The sequence below is a fragment of the Lynx rufus genome, unplaced genomic scaffold (genome assembly GCF_022079265.1).
Source record: "Lynx rufus isolate CCGP_SWC_20201006 ecotype Redwood Valley unplaced genomic scaffold, mLynRuf1.p SCAF_6, whole genome shotgun sequence".
NCBI lineage: Eukaryota > Metazoa > Chordata > Mammalia > Carnivora > Felidae > Lynx > Lynx rufus.
Window position 1 is genome coordinate 21,136,274 of NW_025814878.1, and position 17,251 is coordinate 21,153,524.

A 17,251-nucleotide genomic window follows, 5' to 3' on the forward strand; every position below is an offset into this window, starting at 1 on the left:
GCTTCTAACATTCAACTAAATCCATAAGCTTTCTGACCACAGTAAATATAGGAGAAACAGGAAGAACTGAAAAGATATCGAGGGTCAGCAAAGCCGTTTGCAGACCTCATGGTTTAGAGACTAAGGCGACGGCGTGAATCATATACACAACGGGTCATGCTCAAGATGATGAGCAGTTTTCTTGCAAACTATTGCTTCTTTCTTAAATGTGGCCAGTTTTGTTTTTGTTTTTGGCTCGCTTTTAATGAGTTGAAAAAATATTTTATTGATTTACTTATTTATTTAACATTTATTCATTTTTGAGAGACAGAGACAGACTGAGTGGAGGAGGGACAGAGAGAGGGAGACACAGAATCTGAAGCAGGCTCTAAGCTCTGAGCTGTCAGCACAGAGCCCGACGCAGGGCTCGAACTCACAGACCGTGAGATCGTGACCTGAGCTAAAGTCGGCCACTCAACCAACTGAGCCACCCAGGCGCCCGCGCCCTAGTTGAAAAAAGGCTTTAAACAAGGAATGTATTTTTAAATGTTTTTGCCAGCTATTTGCACACTACAGCATCTACTTACTGTTTTCCCTGCAGTGTTCTATTTCTTCATCAGAAGAGGAAAGACTTATTTCCATCAGGAGACCTAACACGCCAACCTCAAGTGACTTCTCTGACCTTCATACTCAAACGAACTGGACCAAGTCACTTCCTTTGCCAACGCCAGAAGAGAAGATGCGACAGCAAGCCCAAACAATCCAGGCTGACGTGGTTCCCATTAATATAACTGGTATGCTTTGCTGTACAGATAGGTTTCTAAACATACTTGGGAAAATGACTTTGGCTTCTGTTTGTTATATGCTCTTAGCATCTCACTTATACATCAAAGGTAAATAGCTATAGTCTGGCTTCCTGCTCTGTGTTTAAGGAAAGGAATACTAAAATTTATATGTGTGCATGCATATGAAATATCTCTTGCTTGTAAGATTAGAGGGCTGTCACCAAAGGTTGATGTCATGGAATTCATAGAAAATGTGTGTGCCTTGTTTCATTGAATTGCTTCTTTAAAATACTTTGTTTATTTGGGAACATCTTCTAAATGTGGCCCTGGGTAAGGAAACAATGACGTTTCCCTTCTAAAGGGCTGTTTTATGTAGTATTTATGGAAGCGAAGAAGTAACAGTTTTGTGATATTTTTGAGTGATAGATTTTCTTGCCCTTTTGTCTTCTCAAATTGCTTAAACTAAGAATATCAAGTGAAGTAACAGTAAGGATTATGAAAATACTGTTTTAAAGTTAAGAGGATGGTCAAGTCATATTTTGATCCTAATAATTTGAATTCTATAATCTTCAAATTCAAGTTCTTTTGGAATATTATGCTCAGATTTTAATCATCTGTAATATTTAAGGGGACAGATAACAAGGTACATGAAGCTCAAAGACAGTATTTCATGAACTTAGAGGAACTGTTAAAAGGCAGCAGAATTTTCCTGCTTTATCAGTTCCGTACCTCATAAAAAAGGTCTGTGGTTTGGGAAGCATACCAAGTGTAAAATAGATGTGTTAAGAGTTAACGTTGCACAGTGTATTCAAGAGAAACTGGTTGCTAATAATCGTCATTGATAAGCAGTCCTTACAAAAGCATGGCCTCTAGGGCCAGAACCTAAAAAATATCAGGTGACCAATAAGGCTGAGTTTTCATAAAAAATTAGGATGAAAACCCATAGCACCCTTGCTGTATTTCTGAAGCTAATGCTGTGGTCTGCTGTTAGAAAGGTTTTTGTATTTTGATAGTTAATGCAGACTTTTTTTTAAAAAAAAAAACCTTACAGATGTTTAAAAATTACACTTAAAATAAAAATTACATCTATTTTGAATTCCTGAGAAATTTAGTAAATAAGTGCATGAATTATTTTAAATTCCAGGTACATTCTCCCACATTGATTGTATTTAAGCCTTAAAGGAATAGCGTAGTATTTGATTCCATTTTCTTTGCAAATAACGTTGATCTTCCCAAATGTGATTCTCATGCACCTAGATCATATTTTTTTAAGGTTATTTTTAGAAGTAGCTGTGTTTCAGAATAAAGTGTGTTTATTGCTTAATGGAATATGTGGACACAAATTTTCCATAAGAAAACGCATTACATTATTTGATTGATTAAATGCAGCAGAAACATAAATTACATTATATATGATTAGATGCCTCCAAAGTAATATTGTAAGATAAGAAGATTGTGCTATGAAATATGGCAGTCCTTAATGGAATTAGGATAAATGCATTATCCTGAGATCAGGAAATTTAAAACAGAGTAACTATACAGCCTCAGAAATAATCATTTGCAATGAAATGCATTGTAACAACAGAAGACATTGCCATTTCTTTGAGCTGCAATTCCCTCCTGTTGATGACTAAGTAGATATGAATTACACAGAGTTTAAAAGGAGGCCTTCAAATGCCACATAGGAAAGGCAAATGACAAAGAAGTGAGCAAAATGAGTTATGTCAAAATGCAGTTTACTTTTAATTGAGTGATTAACGTTTTCAGAACTGTAATAATCAAATCTAGTATCTAGTTGCATGTGTATTGATCCAGCTTCTGGATCATGTGTTCACATACATAAACATGCATTACATAAAGATGTTAATTTTTCTACTATTCTGATACAAAGAAGCATTAAATTTAAAATTTTCACTTTCAGCAGTCCAGTTGACCTAGGTTATACCACTTCCTCCTCTTTAAATGATGTGTTTCTGCAGCCCTAGAAGGCTTTTGAGACTAAAATATAGCTTCCTGTAGGGAATTGTCATGTGTTCATTTATTTGGATGAACATTGACCCTCTGGTTTGATTTTCAGTCAGGATCAGCAGGGGAAAGAAATGTCGATAAATATATTATTTTACGTCCAGAGTGAAGCCGGCCAGGCATAGCAGCAGAACATTAGCACAATGAGCTGCCAGCATGAAAATCAATTTAATCCCCTCAGTCATAGTCCTGTAGGGACTCATCATGTTCTAGGAGTTGAGGAAGGGAAAAAAAAAATGTTTCAAATGAAATGCGTATATGTGTAGGTTTCCTGTTCGCCATGTGGATTAAAAGCCTTCCACCTGGAAGATAAATAGAGTGGTACCATGCTTAAGAGTTTTGGCACACTGACTTTGTACTAATGTCTGCTGTTAGCTAAGTTTATTTCTAAGTAGTAACCATGACTAAGGCTGTTTTTCAATGAAAGGGAGTGAACCAGTGCCTCTCAACAAATATTTATTGAGTAACTACTTTGTGTCAGGCATTGAACTGAGTGACACAGGGGGTGCTAAAGTACAAGAATCATGGTACCTACCCTCAAGAAATGTTTAGTCCACCATCGGGGACAGACATTTGAGGCCATGATGCAAGATGGAGAGTTTGGTGCCTTTAATGGCATATGTCTTAGATGTCCATTCTCATGGTTTGTTTCTTAATTTCCTTGGAATTTGAGTGGTTTATCTCATGTTTTTGTTTTTAAGGAAGCAAAAGTAGAGACTAAATGCAGCTATCTGTTGATGTTTTGTCTGTTTTTAATACCTTCATACAAGGAAATTGTTTTCCTCTGCGGCAGGGAACTATGGACCATTGAAGTCATGGCTTGCCCCCTTACAAGCATCATACGTGCTATTGTACTTAGTGATGCGTTTATTACAGTGATGATACCTTCTCGTGTTTCACCATCTTCTCTCAATCATTTCTGGTTTTCTCCATTAGGAACAAAGTTGCAAGCATTTATTTGTGTTTGTTGCTTCCTACATGAAATGTGCTTTGATCATTCAGATCTTTTATCCTCTGTTTTGCTTTAAAGAAGTTTCTAATCACAGTTTATTCCTGTTTAAATAGAGGGTGCCTTGTTTACAACATACTCACTTTGTGTGTCAATATTGCTAAAAAGAGTGAATGTTTATATACTTCTTTTGGTACAACATAGGCATGATGGGAGTATATAATTTGTGTGTATATGTATTTTTAAAATCTCTTTTTGAGGAGAATAACCATTTAACAGAGACAGTGCTACCAAACTTTCTTTAATTAAACCGGGAAAGAATTTAAAGCAGACCAGTCAGTAACTGCTACTTTATTATTTTATGGTTTCCATTGGTGTGCTAATCACACAAGTTCGTACTTTAGAGGACAAAAAACAGTCCTGTGGATATGGCATTCTAGGTTTGATTGCAAAACTACCTGAAATGTCTGAATTAAGATCAATTGTCAAAAGTGATCAAGAAGCAGAAAGAAAGCAGTTCAGCTTTAACAACAGCAGTGCTACTGGGTCTCATTGTGGTAAAAGTACTTTATCATTATAAGGCTTTTTATTGGTCATTACAGTTGTATCTACACCATAACAATTACCGCAGCCTGCCCAAATGGTCAGCCTCCTTGACAGAAAGAGAAAGCTCTGCATCCAAGAATTCTTGATTATTTGTATCCTCACACAGGACAAGACATCATATTGCTCTCTAGAGAGAACACGTGAATACAATAGGCTCATTGCCTTCACCACACCCTACGCTGATGTGAAGAGTGATTTTGGTGACGATAGGGCCTATGTAAAACACTTCCAAAATGACCCATTTTTGTAAATAACAGAGAATCACTCTTCAAGTCATGTTAACAAATTTGCACTTGTTACCCCAGCTCATGTGCAAATGAGATCAAGGTGCTTCCTTTGGAAGTAGGCCGGAAATGAAAAAATAGCCTTATGACGATAATGTGCTTTCCTTCTTTTTTTTGGCCTTCAGCATTCATTCATCATCATATGACTGGCTAACATCATTATTAATAACCTTCTTATCATTTTACAACAAGCTGCTCGAAGAGAGTGCATGGTGTCGGCTTGCTTGAGAATAACATTGCTTTGCTTGTTCTACTACTCTATATTAGGGGAGAATTTCGATCGCCAGGCCAGCCTTCGGCGGTCTCTAATTTACACAGACACTCTGGTAAGACGACCGAAGAAAGTCAAAAGGAGAAAGACTATTACAGGAGTCCCTGACAACATACAGAAGGAGCTAGGTATGGCTCATCAGAACTGTATTCTGTTGCCCCTCGTTACTGCTCAGCATTACTACGCTAACCTCATTGTGGTGCTTACGAGATCAATACATTCTGATAGCCGTTTGGTGCCCCCAGAGGGCCAGCCTCTCTCCTGAGTGCAGCACTGGGTACAAGTCTTAACATCCCCTGCAGATGATTTGTTGAGTTTTGGTGAGGCGGTTACAGGAAGAGCTTATATAAAGACTGTCAACTGGGGTGATAGACATTTACAGTAATGTCAGCATCTCCATGTGCCTTGCACACTGGGTATTTCCACAATGAAATTTACCTTTCATTTAGATTTTAAGTTTTCATAAAACCAAAAACTCATTCTAGGACTCCAGATAATGACTATGGACTTCATTAGTTAATACTGACAACGGTGATGGCCATTTTGTCATCAAAGAGACATCAAGTGTGAGATAATTAGTAAATTTCAGTACAACAGAAAATATTCATTTATGTTGGATAGTGCCTTAATGGAATGTCCAAGGAAACAGTTTCATAGGTTTTTAATTCAATATTTTTCAACCTGTGATAAAAACAGAAAAGAAAGAACCCTCCCCCCTCTTTTTTGGTGGGGGGCTAGCGGAGAAGATTATTTATTTCATAATTCACTTATCCATATTATTTCTGCTTATTTTTATAGATGCTTTGGGTAACCCTCTCACTCTCCTCTTTCTATATTCCCTTCCTCCTTTGGTTTTCAATGGGCTCATTGGGAATGTCTACACAGACAGCAGCGCACGCTGGGCCGGGGCAGGGACTCTGGCGCCAGATGTGTGGATTTGAATCTCAGCTCTGCCGCTGACGCCCGGGGTGGCCTCAAGCTGGTTACTTCACCTGCCCGAGTCTCCTTCCTCATTCAAATAATGTGGTTGTTGATATTGACAGAACATACCTCATAGGGTTGTCTGAGGATGTCATGAATTCATACAGGTGAAGCACTTGGTGCCGGTAGGTTCACTATAGGTTAACATAAAAGCTGCTTTTGTAATTACCGTAGGGAACTTAATACTACCTATCTTGAAATTTGCCTCTTTCTCTTCAGCCAACCTGTGGACTTATTTCCTCATAGTTGCTTTCACCTGATGTTTTTACTTTTATTTGCTTTTGAAGGTTACAGTCTAGATACTCGGGATAATTCTTTCGGAACTTGCCCTGCAGTCTTTGAGTCAAAATGGGTTTATCCTAGCTCTAGTGATCTGTTATACTTTGAGGTAGCATTGCCTGCTTCAGGTTCCAAGTGCTACAGACATTGTTCCTATGTGTTTTTTCCCAAAACACCTGCTGAAATGCCCTGTTTTAGGGACAGAAGGCTCACTCTTCTTTACCTGGCATTCTCTCTTTTACTGCCACCCAGTTCTCCGACATGTATGTTCTGCCTTCTAGACTGAAGCCACAGTGGGACAAGAATAGCAATGCTTTGCTTTTGCTCTAGGTAGTTCCGGTGACCCAGGTGACATACAAGTGCCCGTCTTATTTCATAACACAGGGTCTTATCGCAAACAAAGGTGAGATTGCATCCACAGGGTTTGAGAAATCTGTCTTCCGTCCGTGCCCCTGCATCTGCTTCCAGATCTGGGCCGGTCCTCCTGGATTTCATTCTTTCAGACTCTTTCTCTTTTTTTCTTCCTTTAGGTGACAGCTAACTTATGTGAGAAACTAGTACATACTCTTATGTTCAGTAGATACTTAATGGGCTAATTCCTTACAGCACTGCAGTAATGTTTATATTTTAACTGGTCTTTTAGGGGACGTTCCTTAACCTAAAGGAGTGACTTTAAAGACATGCCCTTTGTAAGATAACAAGGTTGATATTTCAGGGTAGTCTACATTTTAAATGGCTGTGCAACCAAAATAGGTAGGTTTTGGATGGCTTTGTGCAAAGGGTATAAGAATAATTTGACTCAGAAAAACATATACATACACACAAGTATTCAGTGTGAATTATCTCTGTGTCTCCCCCTGTTCACTCCCCCCTCCCCCCCATCTCTCTCTCTCTCTATGTATATATGTAACATGATTTCTAGAACCTCAGAGATAATGAAATTTATCACTTTTATTACTAAACCAACCAGTATGGAGCCAATAACTCAGTTGCCTCTTTGATCTTAGTGGAATGATCTGATCAGCTAGGTAAATCAGTCTTCTGTAATTGTATTTTTAAAATCAGTAATTGAGTCCCTGGGGCCCATGCTCCCATCTCTTTTGTATGTGACGTAGAAACACCAACAATGCTGGAAGAAAGGAAATAGCTCTGCCCACATCATTGCGCTGTGGTCTTGGCCAAACAGAGACAGTTGATGTCACTGCGCAGTCGACATAACCTGGATCATAGCTGGTGGTCCACTGAGATAGCTGTATTGAAGTGAGAGCTAGTTTAAAAAAAAAAGAAAAGATAAGAAACAACTGTACTTTTATAGATAGACTAGTTGAAAGGATTGATAGAGTAAGGGAAAATAACCTTTGAATAGAGTAACATTTGGGGCACCTGGGTGGCTCCGTCGGTTAAGTGTCCGACTTCAGCTCAGGTCACGATCTCACTTGCGTGAGTTCGAGCCCCGCATCGGGCTCTGTGCTGACGGCTCAGAGCCTGGAGCCTGCTTCGGATTCTGTGTCTCCCTCTCTCTCTGACCCTCCCCTGTTCATGCTCTGTCTCTCTCTGTCTCAAAAATAAATATATATTGAATAGAGTAACATTTAGCAGAAAATTTGGATCATGTATTTTATTCGTTCATTTTATGACTTCTGGTTGATCTTGCCTTTTCTCCCCAATACTCCGTACTTGAAAGGTATCTGGTTTGAAAGCTTATAGACACTTGGTATTTTCCTTAAAAATTAGTCTTTTTTAGATACGAAGGAGAGGGAAGTATGGCTGAGTCAAACAAATTAGATTAAAAAAAGGATATGATTATCTGAAAAGAAAACATTCACTAGGAAAGATACTTCCTGTCCACTAGACACTGCCCAAGTTGCTGGAGATTTGGAGTTTTAAAAATCAAACCAGAGATTCTTCCAGAATTAAAGTTGATTGTGCTTCATTATATGCACTTTTCACTTCAGAAACCATAAACAGTGGACTCTAGAGATGAGTTGTTTTATTTTATTTTTTTTATTTTTATTTTTATTTTTGAGATGAGCCAGTTTGTACTTTGAAGTCAAGCTATGAGATTTACTCTCTAAAGTCTTTATGGCCTAGAATTCGTTGCCTTCCATTTAAGTGAATCGGACAAAATTTCTAATTTTTTCTTTACTCTTATCATCTTATATATACATAGAAATGTATTTGAACAACCCATTATGAGTTTTCATCTTTTAGAATCAGATAGGATTATTTTGTTGGTATACAATTATATTTGGCTCCTGAAGAGTTTGAATAGTCCTTGAACAATATGTATTCCCCAAGCAGAAAAAGCTTCACTTAAAGGAATCCCCCTTCTGAATGATTTTTGATAGTTTGTACGAAGAACATTAAGAACATAAGACCAGACGTGACTTTTTAAAAATCCACCTATTAAACCTTAAATTAACTAGCATTGATTACATGTTTTTTTTTTTAATTCGACATACCTTGTAGTATTGCGTAATAAGTAGAAGAAAAAATATAATTATTTCTTTATGTTGTAAAATCAGATAAATCCATTCAAGATTTTTAGCAGCACCTGAGAGGTCTATATTTGCAGTCCTCTCTTTTTTTTTAAGTTTATTTATTTATTTTGAGATGGGGGAGGGGCAGAGAGAGAAGGGGGAGAGAGAGAATCCCAAGCAGGCTCCACACTGTCGGTGCACAGCCTGATGCGAGGCTTGAACCCATGAGCCATGAGAGCATGATATGAGCTGAAGCCAGATGCTTAACAAACTGAGCCACCCAGGTGCCCCACAGATCTCTTTATTTATAGTCTGTTTTTGTTATTGAATTCTGGTCAAGATAGTGTTCATCTATATCCTATAATATGTGACACTTTTTGTACTATGAAAATATTAGGCAGTCTGTTTTGGGAATAGAACTTTGGTGGTCCCTATGACGGATGATATGTGAGTTGTTTTTCACACATGTTTTTTAAAGTCTTTAGAAAAACTTTGTTAATAAGAAAGTTGTACTGGGCTGTAAATGGCGAAGAAACGGTTATATTTCCATTTTCAGAAGCCTAAAATGGTTTCACATTCAGAATTGTTACCTGAAAGAATCAGTACTTTGTTTATGGCCCTTAAAGACCATTAAAAATCTACCACTGATCCCGTGCAAAACGGCTGCAATCTTAGAAGAAAAAGCATGAAAATCCATTGTTCAATGGAATAAGGTAACTTGAATATTTGGAAGCAAACTGGTAGAGCCTTGCAAGTCGATTTTCCCACCTACTAAAATACCTCTTAAAATAGCAAAACCTTCATCTTTTGTTTTCCTTCCTCAAAGTGGATTTTTCTCCTGCTCCTGCCGTTTGACCCACTTCCTCTCTTTCTAAGGGAGAACCTTGTGTGCATGTGTGTGTGCGCACGTGCGCGTGTCTGTCTTCAGTGAGCGTAACTGGCAGAGAAGTAGGGGGGAGGAAACAGATCCTCTCTGCTAAAAGATACCAGTATAAAAATATTCTCCGTCATCACAGTGAAGGAAAAGGCTTTATGCTTTATTCCTCACAGGATGACATCTCCTTTGTGGTTCATACAAGAACATCGCTGCCATTTTTGTAATATCCTTGGTATTTGGATGTCCAGTCAGGGACACGTAGTTAGTTCATGTGGGATAGGGAAGGAGTTTGCGGGAATCCCAGGTGAACAGTGATGCCAGCAGGCACCCAACTTGCATTGCTCAGCAAAGCCCATGATTGAGAATTTTTCAGTTTTTGAAACAGTGTAGAGAAAACTGGTTTTGCTGTTACTTTTCAAGATTTAATGTGTCCTAGTGGTTAGTTACTATGCATGAATTGGTTTCTCTCTCCCTCTCCTTCTCTCTCTCTCTCTCTCTCTCTCTCTCTCTCTGCCTCTCCACTTTGGCTAAATTGTTGGTTTCATGTTGGACTTGTGTTTTTAAGATTCTGTTCCTTTCTAGGTATTTTGAAATCTAACTGTTATCTACACTTAAGGTTTTTTCTCATCCATTTCCCTCTCTGTTTGGCCCTCCTTATGCTTCCCCCCTCCCTGCCCCGCCCCGCCCCACCTTTAAACATACCTGCTCTCATTTGGTTTTAGAGCTCCAAGAAATGAATAACCCTAATTTGAGGAAATGCTCACTGGATGAATTCTTGCAGCTTTTCCCCCACCAGAACATAACAGATTGCCATTGGATTTTGAATGTCACTGACAGACAGATGACAATGGTCTAAGATGGATAATGAAATGTTTGATACACAGATGGGCCTGTAAATCATTTTTCCCTTGGAATTCCTTCTGACATAAAAAATTAATATAATCAACACTGTTTTCTACCAATATCCTCTGTAAATGGTATCTCTGTAGCCCTACTATTGAACCACTACATTCATTTGTCTTTGGGAAAGATTGTCACAGCTTGACAGATACTCGGCACAGCCACCTGGTGGGTGACAGGCCACCTTGAAATCTTTACCGAAAGGAGGTTATTTGAAAAGTATCTCTTGTACAGAGTGTTCAGCTTTGATCTTAAAGAGAGTAACTGAGAATTCCATATGTAGCGCTCATCCTATAGGAGGGTTTGAAGTACAAATCGAGAGAAGCACATGACATTCATAAGAAGGGTTTTTATTTTTAGGAGTATCAATAACTGTTTAAACTCTCAGGTGCCTACAGGAGGAAAGAAAAACTAAATCGAATTGAAAAAAAAATATTTTTAAGTACAGCAGAGTAAAAAGGGGATGAGGGTATCAGTGATGAACTAACATATTTTTATTTTTAGGTAACAAGCCTCTTTCTGCTTTATCTCCAGCATCAGGCACCAGCCAGGATGAGGTCGGTGCTCACTCAGTGTATACCCCAGACCACTACTCCACACTAGGAAGGCTTGACAGCTCTCGGGCTGCTGGGCAGCGCTCAGAAACGAGGGACTCCAGCTGTCAGACTGAGGAAGTGAAAGTTGTACCACCTTCCATGAGAAGAATCAGGGCACAGAAGGGGCAAGGCATCGCCGCCCAGATGAGCCACTTCTCAGGCTCCTCTGGGAACATGTCTGTGCTGAGCGATTCCGCGGGTATCGTGTTCCCTTCCCGCCTCCACAGTGATGCTGGTTTCCACAGCCTTCCACGTTCTGGAGCAAGGGCAAACATCCAGTCCCTCGAGCCACGGCTGGGTCCCCTGGGCCCTGCGGAAGACCTGGATGGCACGCGCCCTTACCAGAGCGGGAACCCACAAGTAGATGAAAACCTAGGACACTTAGGAGGTGCCTCGAGGACCGGAACACTTTTGAGGCCCAAGTCCCAGGAGCTGAGGCACTTTGAGAACGTGATTAGCCCAGCGTGCGTGGTTTCTCCTCACGCAACCTATTCCACCAGCATCATCCCAAACGCCACGCTCTCGTCCTCTCCGGAGGTCATTATTATTCACGCTGCTCACAGTCCAGGACAGCTGGACGGTAAGATTACCAGCTCCTGTTCATACCTGAAGGCAAAATCCAGAGAGCACCTCCTGTCCAGGCATGCTAGTAAAGAGGGCCATCAGTCTCACGGCGGTCACTGGACTGAGGGTCACCCCACTGTTCTTTCCCAGGCCCTAGATCCCCATCCCCCCAGTGCAGCCATGCTGTCCTCCCTCTGTGATTCAGCGGTCTCTCTAAATACTCCAGCTAGTCGGGAGAATGGATCCCAAGCCATGACCTACGACTGTAAAAACAACCTGGGCTTTCCAGCGCACGCCCAGGATGTGGATGGCAAAAGCGAGTCCAGTTTTTCCGAGGGCGGGGGGCACGGCAGCTCGGAGCCCTGGGAATACGGCGCCGCAGGTAACGGACGGGCATCCCCACTGAAGGCACGTGCGGCAACTCCCGGCTTCTCCACTCCCGGAAGTAACATGAGCAGCTGCAGTTTGGATCAAACGTCGACCAAAGATGATGCCAGGTCCCTGTATTCAGAGGAGCACGATGGCTTCTATGCATCTATGCACCCCGACCCCGGACACGGATCTGGAAACCTGTGCAATAGCAGCGATGGCTTCGGGAACCCCAGGCACAGTGTGGTCAATGTTTTTGATGGGCGAGCTCGGAAGAGCCAAGGGGACCGGCCGCGTGACCATGACAAGTCCCTTTCGCGTAACATCTCTTTGAAGAAAGCGAAGAAGCCGCCCCTGCCACCCTCCCGGACGGACTCCCTGCGCAGGGTTCCCAAGAAGGGCGTGCAGGCCAACGGACAGGCGCTGAACGAGAGCCTGATCGCCTCGCTCCAGCACTCGCTGCAGCTGAACCTCCCGGGCAAGGCCAGGGGCGGCAGCTCGCCCTCGCAGAGCCCCTGCAGCGACTGTGAAGAGCCCTGGCTGTCCCGCTCCCGCAGCCAGAGCACGGTGAGCGCGGGCAGCAGCATGACCTCGGCCACCGCCCCCAACGTGTACTCCCTGTGCGGGGCCACGCCGTCGCAGAGCGACACGAGCAGCGTCAAGTCCGAGTACGCGGACCCCTGGGGGTACTACATTGACTACACGGGCGCGCAGGAAGACCCCGGGATCCCCGGCGGGGGCTGCCCCGGCGGCAGCGGGGCGCCGGCCGGAGACGGGCCAGCCTGCCAGGTCCAGGAGGGCTCCGGGACCGCGATGCCCCAGGTGCCCGGTGGCGCCGTCAAACCAAAGGTCACGTCACCGGAGAAGTCCCACAGAGTCACTTCTCCATCCAGTGGGTATTCCAGCCAGTCGAATACACCCACAGCGCTCACCCCTGTGCCTGTGTTTTTAAAATCCGCGTCACCAGCAAACGGGAAGGGGAAGACCAAGCCCAAGGTGCCAGAGAGGAAGTCCTCCCTGGTATCTTCAGTGTCCGTCTCCTCGTCGTCCACCTCCCTGTCTTCCAACACTTCCACGGAAGGAAGCGGGACGATGAAGAAGCTGGATTCTGCGCTGGCCTCTCCCCTTGCTGCCGTTCCTCTTCCCCCTCCCCCGCCTTTAGTAGACTCCCCCGAGGGCTCTCTGCCTCAGTCTCCCCTTTTCCCCCCTCCACCACCGGAAGCTCTCACTCCCTTCTGTCCCCTCCCTGGCCAGGGCTTTCCCCCTCCCCCCAGGGCACTTAGCCCCCTCCCTCTGGGTGCCTCGGCTTCCCTGCCGCCTCCCCCTGCCTCGGTACCCTCCTCAGCTCCCCCGCCTGCCCCACCCCTTGACCCCAAATTGATGAAAGATGCCAGGCCTTCTTTCAAAAAATCTGGCCAGCCCGAGTGCTCCTGGGAGGCCGTTAGGCAGCCCGCTAGCAAAGAGGAGGGCACTAGACCCCCCATGCCCCTGATAACCACTGAAGCATTGCAGATGGTACAGTTGAGGCCCGTGAAAAAGAACTCAGGATCCGAGCAAGCACTGTTATATGAACAAGTATCTCAGGAAACACTAACTCCGGTTGTTCCCCAGTATCATTTAAAGCCATCTGCTTTCCTGAAATCCCGAAATAGCATAAATGAAATGGAGAGTGAAAGCCAGACTGCCTCTGTGACAGGCTCGCCGCCGACTCCTGCCAAGAGCTTGAGTCAGGGTCACCAGGACGGTGCAGCCGAGCGTGGCCTCCCGAGCCGCAGCCCGGGCCGCGCCGCGGAGCCAGAGGCCGGGGCCGCCCCGCTCCAGGAGCCCCCCGGCCCGTCCCCTGGCAGGAAGCCACCCCCCATTTCCAAGAAGCCCAAACTGTTCCTTGTGGTGCCACCTCCGCAGAGAGATTTCACAGCGGAGCCCGCGGAGAACGTGAGCGGAGCATCGCCCAGCCCCACGAGGGGAGAGGCAGCCGAGACTTGTAGAGCCGGGGCCGGTCCAGACGAGACCGGTCCTGGCGGCTCGGATCTCGAGGGAGGGGCTGCAGCTCCCGCTTCCCCCGGCAGAGTGAGAGCCAATGTCCCCATGGTGCAGCCCGATGTCTCGCCAGCCGCCAAGCAGGAGGAGCCAGGTGCCGAGAACAGTGCAGACGGTGGAGGCAGCGCGGAGAGCTGCCTGTCTCTACAGGACGGAGGGCGTGAGTCTGCTTTTCTCTCTCCTTCCCCTCCGACCACATGCAGCCCAGGCAGAAGATAGGGCCGGTGCATGTTCAAGGTAAAGCTAGCCGCATGTGGGCTCATTGTGCTGCCTCACACTTAGGTTACCAACTTGGCATTTTATGATATTTAAAAAAAAAAAATCTGGATCTGAGGGTAGGGCTTACTGAACGTCAGAAAATAGAGGGGCAGCGTGGTCCGCAGCAGACAGGGTGTTTATTAAACAGCAATGAGTAATCTCCCTTCTGGAGAGCTGCAAAGAAATGTTGCAACAAAATCGGAGGGAGAGATTCAGTAGGAGCCCCGGACTTCAACAGAAGAGAGTGAGCTTTGGCTGTCTTTTATTTGTGATCCAAATAAAAGATCAAACTGCCGACCCCACTGCCTGTCCCGGGGTTCTCACGTTATCGGGAATGACAGGGAAGCAGATGGGGAAGCCTGGTGAAAAGTGCCAATTCAAGTCACTTGTGCGCGTCCTGTATCGGCTTGCTTCCCTACAGCCGGGGTGCCAGAGCCGGACACAGGGGCTGCTTCCTCGGAGGCCTGCGACTTCCTTAGGGAAGAAGGGAGTGAGGAGGTGATGACCCCCAGCAGACCCCGGACCACAGAAGACCTTTTCGCAGCTATTCACAGGTATCCCGAACTCCTCGCTCTTATCGGCGATCGACTCTCTGAGTCTTTCTAAGTGGTTCCTCAGTCTGTCTTCCTTGAGCTTTTTTTCTGTGACCCATTAACTTGATTTTTTTTTTTTTAGTGTGTTTCTATGTTTTTTTCTTCTGACTCCCAATTTCTGTTCTCCTTTGTTCCACTGATTTTCATGAAGACGTGGGGACAGGGACTCAATGGGTGCCTTCTGCCCAGCACTGCACTTGCTGGCAAGAAATGCAATGTGTCAGTCACGTGATGGAGTATTTACAAGAACTGGATTAGAGCGATGGATGGTCTAGTCCAGGGGGAGGAATGCTGTGTTTTGTGGACAGAAGATAGGCACAGGCTAAGCTCTACAGGATTGCTTCTTTCCTAAGGGTGTTTTATTATTATTTATTTATTTATTCATTTATTATTATTATTATTTTATTTATTTATTTTTTTTACTTCACGGAAATAGCAGGGTTTTTTAGCTCAGTTTTCTTTGGCTACTGAAATGTTTCCATACAAGAGTACGGTCTTTTCAAAGCGGGAGCGAAAGGAATTGAATTTGTTAGTGTATACTGTTAGTGCCATCTACTGGCATCAGAAATTGTTGGGCTTTAAGAAAAAAATGTGGAGTAAATGTTTCAAAATAACTGCCTGAACTGTTAGAGTCTTTACATATGGTCACCCTAGAGAATGAATATGATTTAGCACCAAAGCTATATATATATTGCCTTATTTTTCTGGCTGTAAACAGCCGCGTACTCGTTAACAGTGTCACTGTAAGAATAGATGAGATTGTATATGTGCAAGTGCTTTTAACCACAAAGCTGTATCAATCCTTTGCTGCTTTCTCAACTCCTTCACCACAGTGTTTTTGGACACTCTTATGAGTGTCTTTATGCTGCCAGCACCTTATGTGGCCCTGAATCAAGGTCCCTTTTCTCTTCCCGGAACAAAGCATCCTATAAAATCATTTGACTCTCCATGTAAGTAACCTTGTGTCAGGACTGTTTTCCCAGCTCTTGGAATCTGAGAAGGCTGTTGCATGAGATGAAAAGCACGGTGTTATCCCGATCTGAAATTCCTTGTGCAGCATATAAATATCTAACTTGGGGAGGAGTCGGGGGGAGTGGGGAGGGGACCAAGCTGGGGAATTAGGTGTTTGTCAAGAATTCTGTTTTTACTTTTCTTTTTTAAAGGTAGAGTCTTTTATTATTTTTATTTATTTATTTATTTATTTATTTTTTATTTTAGAGAGAGAGCCCGAGCAGGGGAGAGGGGCAGAGGGAGAGAGAGAATCTTAAGCAGGCTCCACACTCAGGGCAGAGCCAGACACAGGACTTGATCCCACAACCTTGGGATCATGACCTGAGCCGAAATCAAGAGCTGACGCTCAACTGACTGAGCCACCCAGGTGCCCCAGGAATTAGGTTCTTTACATCTTGGCTCTAGCATTGGTACGATACCCCCAAAGACCCTAAAGACTGCCTCTTTAGCAATGGTTTCTTTGATCTCATTAGAAATAGAAAGGTGTAGCTACTTATGAAATTATTTCTGAACACTGTAAAATGAAAAATGCTACGTCTTTGAAACGGACATTAGTGACATTTGTAGAAGTTTATACAGAGGTTTCTATTCTAACCATGCTAGAGACATAATAAGCACACCGTAAATATTTTCTGGATTAAATGAAACCAGTTGGGATTTAACTATCAGGAAATTCTTCCAGGATGTGGCATCTTTCATTTCATAGGGAATGCACTGGTTTGCTAAATGGGCAGACACATATATTTAAAATAGCAGTCTATAGAGAAGATATGTTGCTCGTTGCTCTGTGTACTAAGTACTTGGTCTCAGTGAGGAACCCAACTATTGTGGGGCCAATTTACTATGTGCTTTTCTGAAAAATACGCCAAATGTCTCTTCCATATTTTACTTTGGCAACCTTCTTAAGACACTGAAAAATCTGTGGTGCCTCCTAGTAGTGAATTATATCTACTACAGATGTGGAAATCAGCCAGTCTGTATCATTCTGTGTACACGCGATAGAAATGGAGACCAAGTAGGGTATGGATTGGAGAGCGAGAGAAGACGACTGCTAATTTCTGTTTTGGTATTGATAATGTATTAACGGACATAATAAAAATCCATCTGAAGACTGCTTTTTTGGGCTTTATTTTATTTTATATTCTTCAGCACCTAAGCTAATAATTTAGAAACTTTTTTTTTAATTTTTTAAAAATGTTTTATTTATTTTTGAGAGAGAGAGAGACAGAATATGAGCGGGCAGGGGCAGAGAGAGAGGGAGACAGAATCCACAAAGCAGGCTCCAGGCTCTGAGTGGTCAGCACAGAGCCCGACGCGGGGCTCGAACCCGTGAATCACGAGATCGTGACCTGAGCCGAAGTCGGACGCCCAACAGACTGAGCCACCCAGGCGCCCCACCTAAGC

General features: G+C 43.5%; 1 protein-coding gene across 5 annotated transcripts in view; it reads left to right on the forward strand.

Annotated features, from left to right (window-relative positions):
* The window catches only part of NHSL1 (NHS like 1), a 107,044-nt gene that overhangs the window by 84,038 nt on the left and 5,755 nt on the right, over positions 1-17,251 (forward strand). For 3 of the 5 annotated variants that reach the window (XM_047101591.1, XM_047101592.1, XM_047101595.1), the window contains 4 exons: positions 581-773; positions 4,896-5,027; positions 10,951-14,145; positions 14,665-14,797. In XM_047101591.1, the coding sequence (XP_046957547.1) occupies positions 581-773; positions 4,896-5,027; positions 10,951-14,145; positions 14,665-14,797 (3,653 nt within the window). Of the gene's footprint in view, positions 1-580; positions 774-4,895; positions 5,028-10,920; positions 14,146-14,664; positions 14,798-17,251 lie in introns of all 5 variants that reach the window. The other 2 variants (XM_047101593.1, XM_047101594.1) reach the window with 2 other exon arrangements.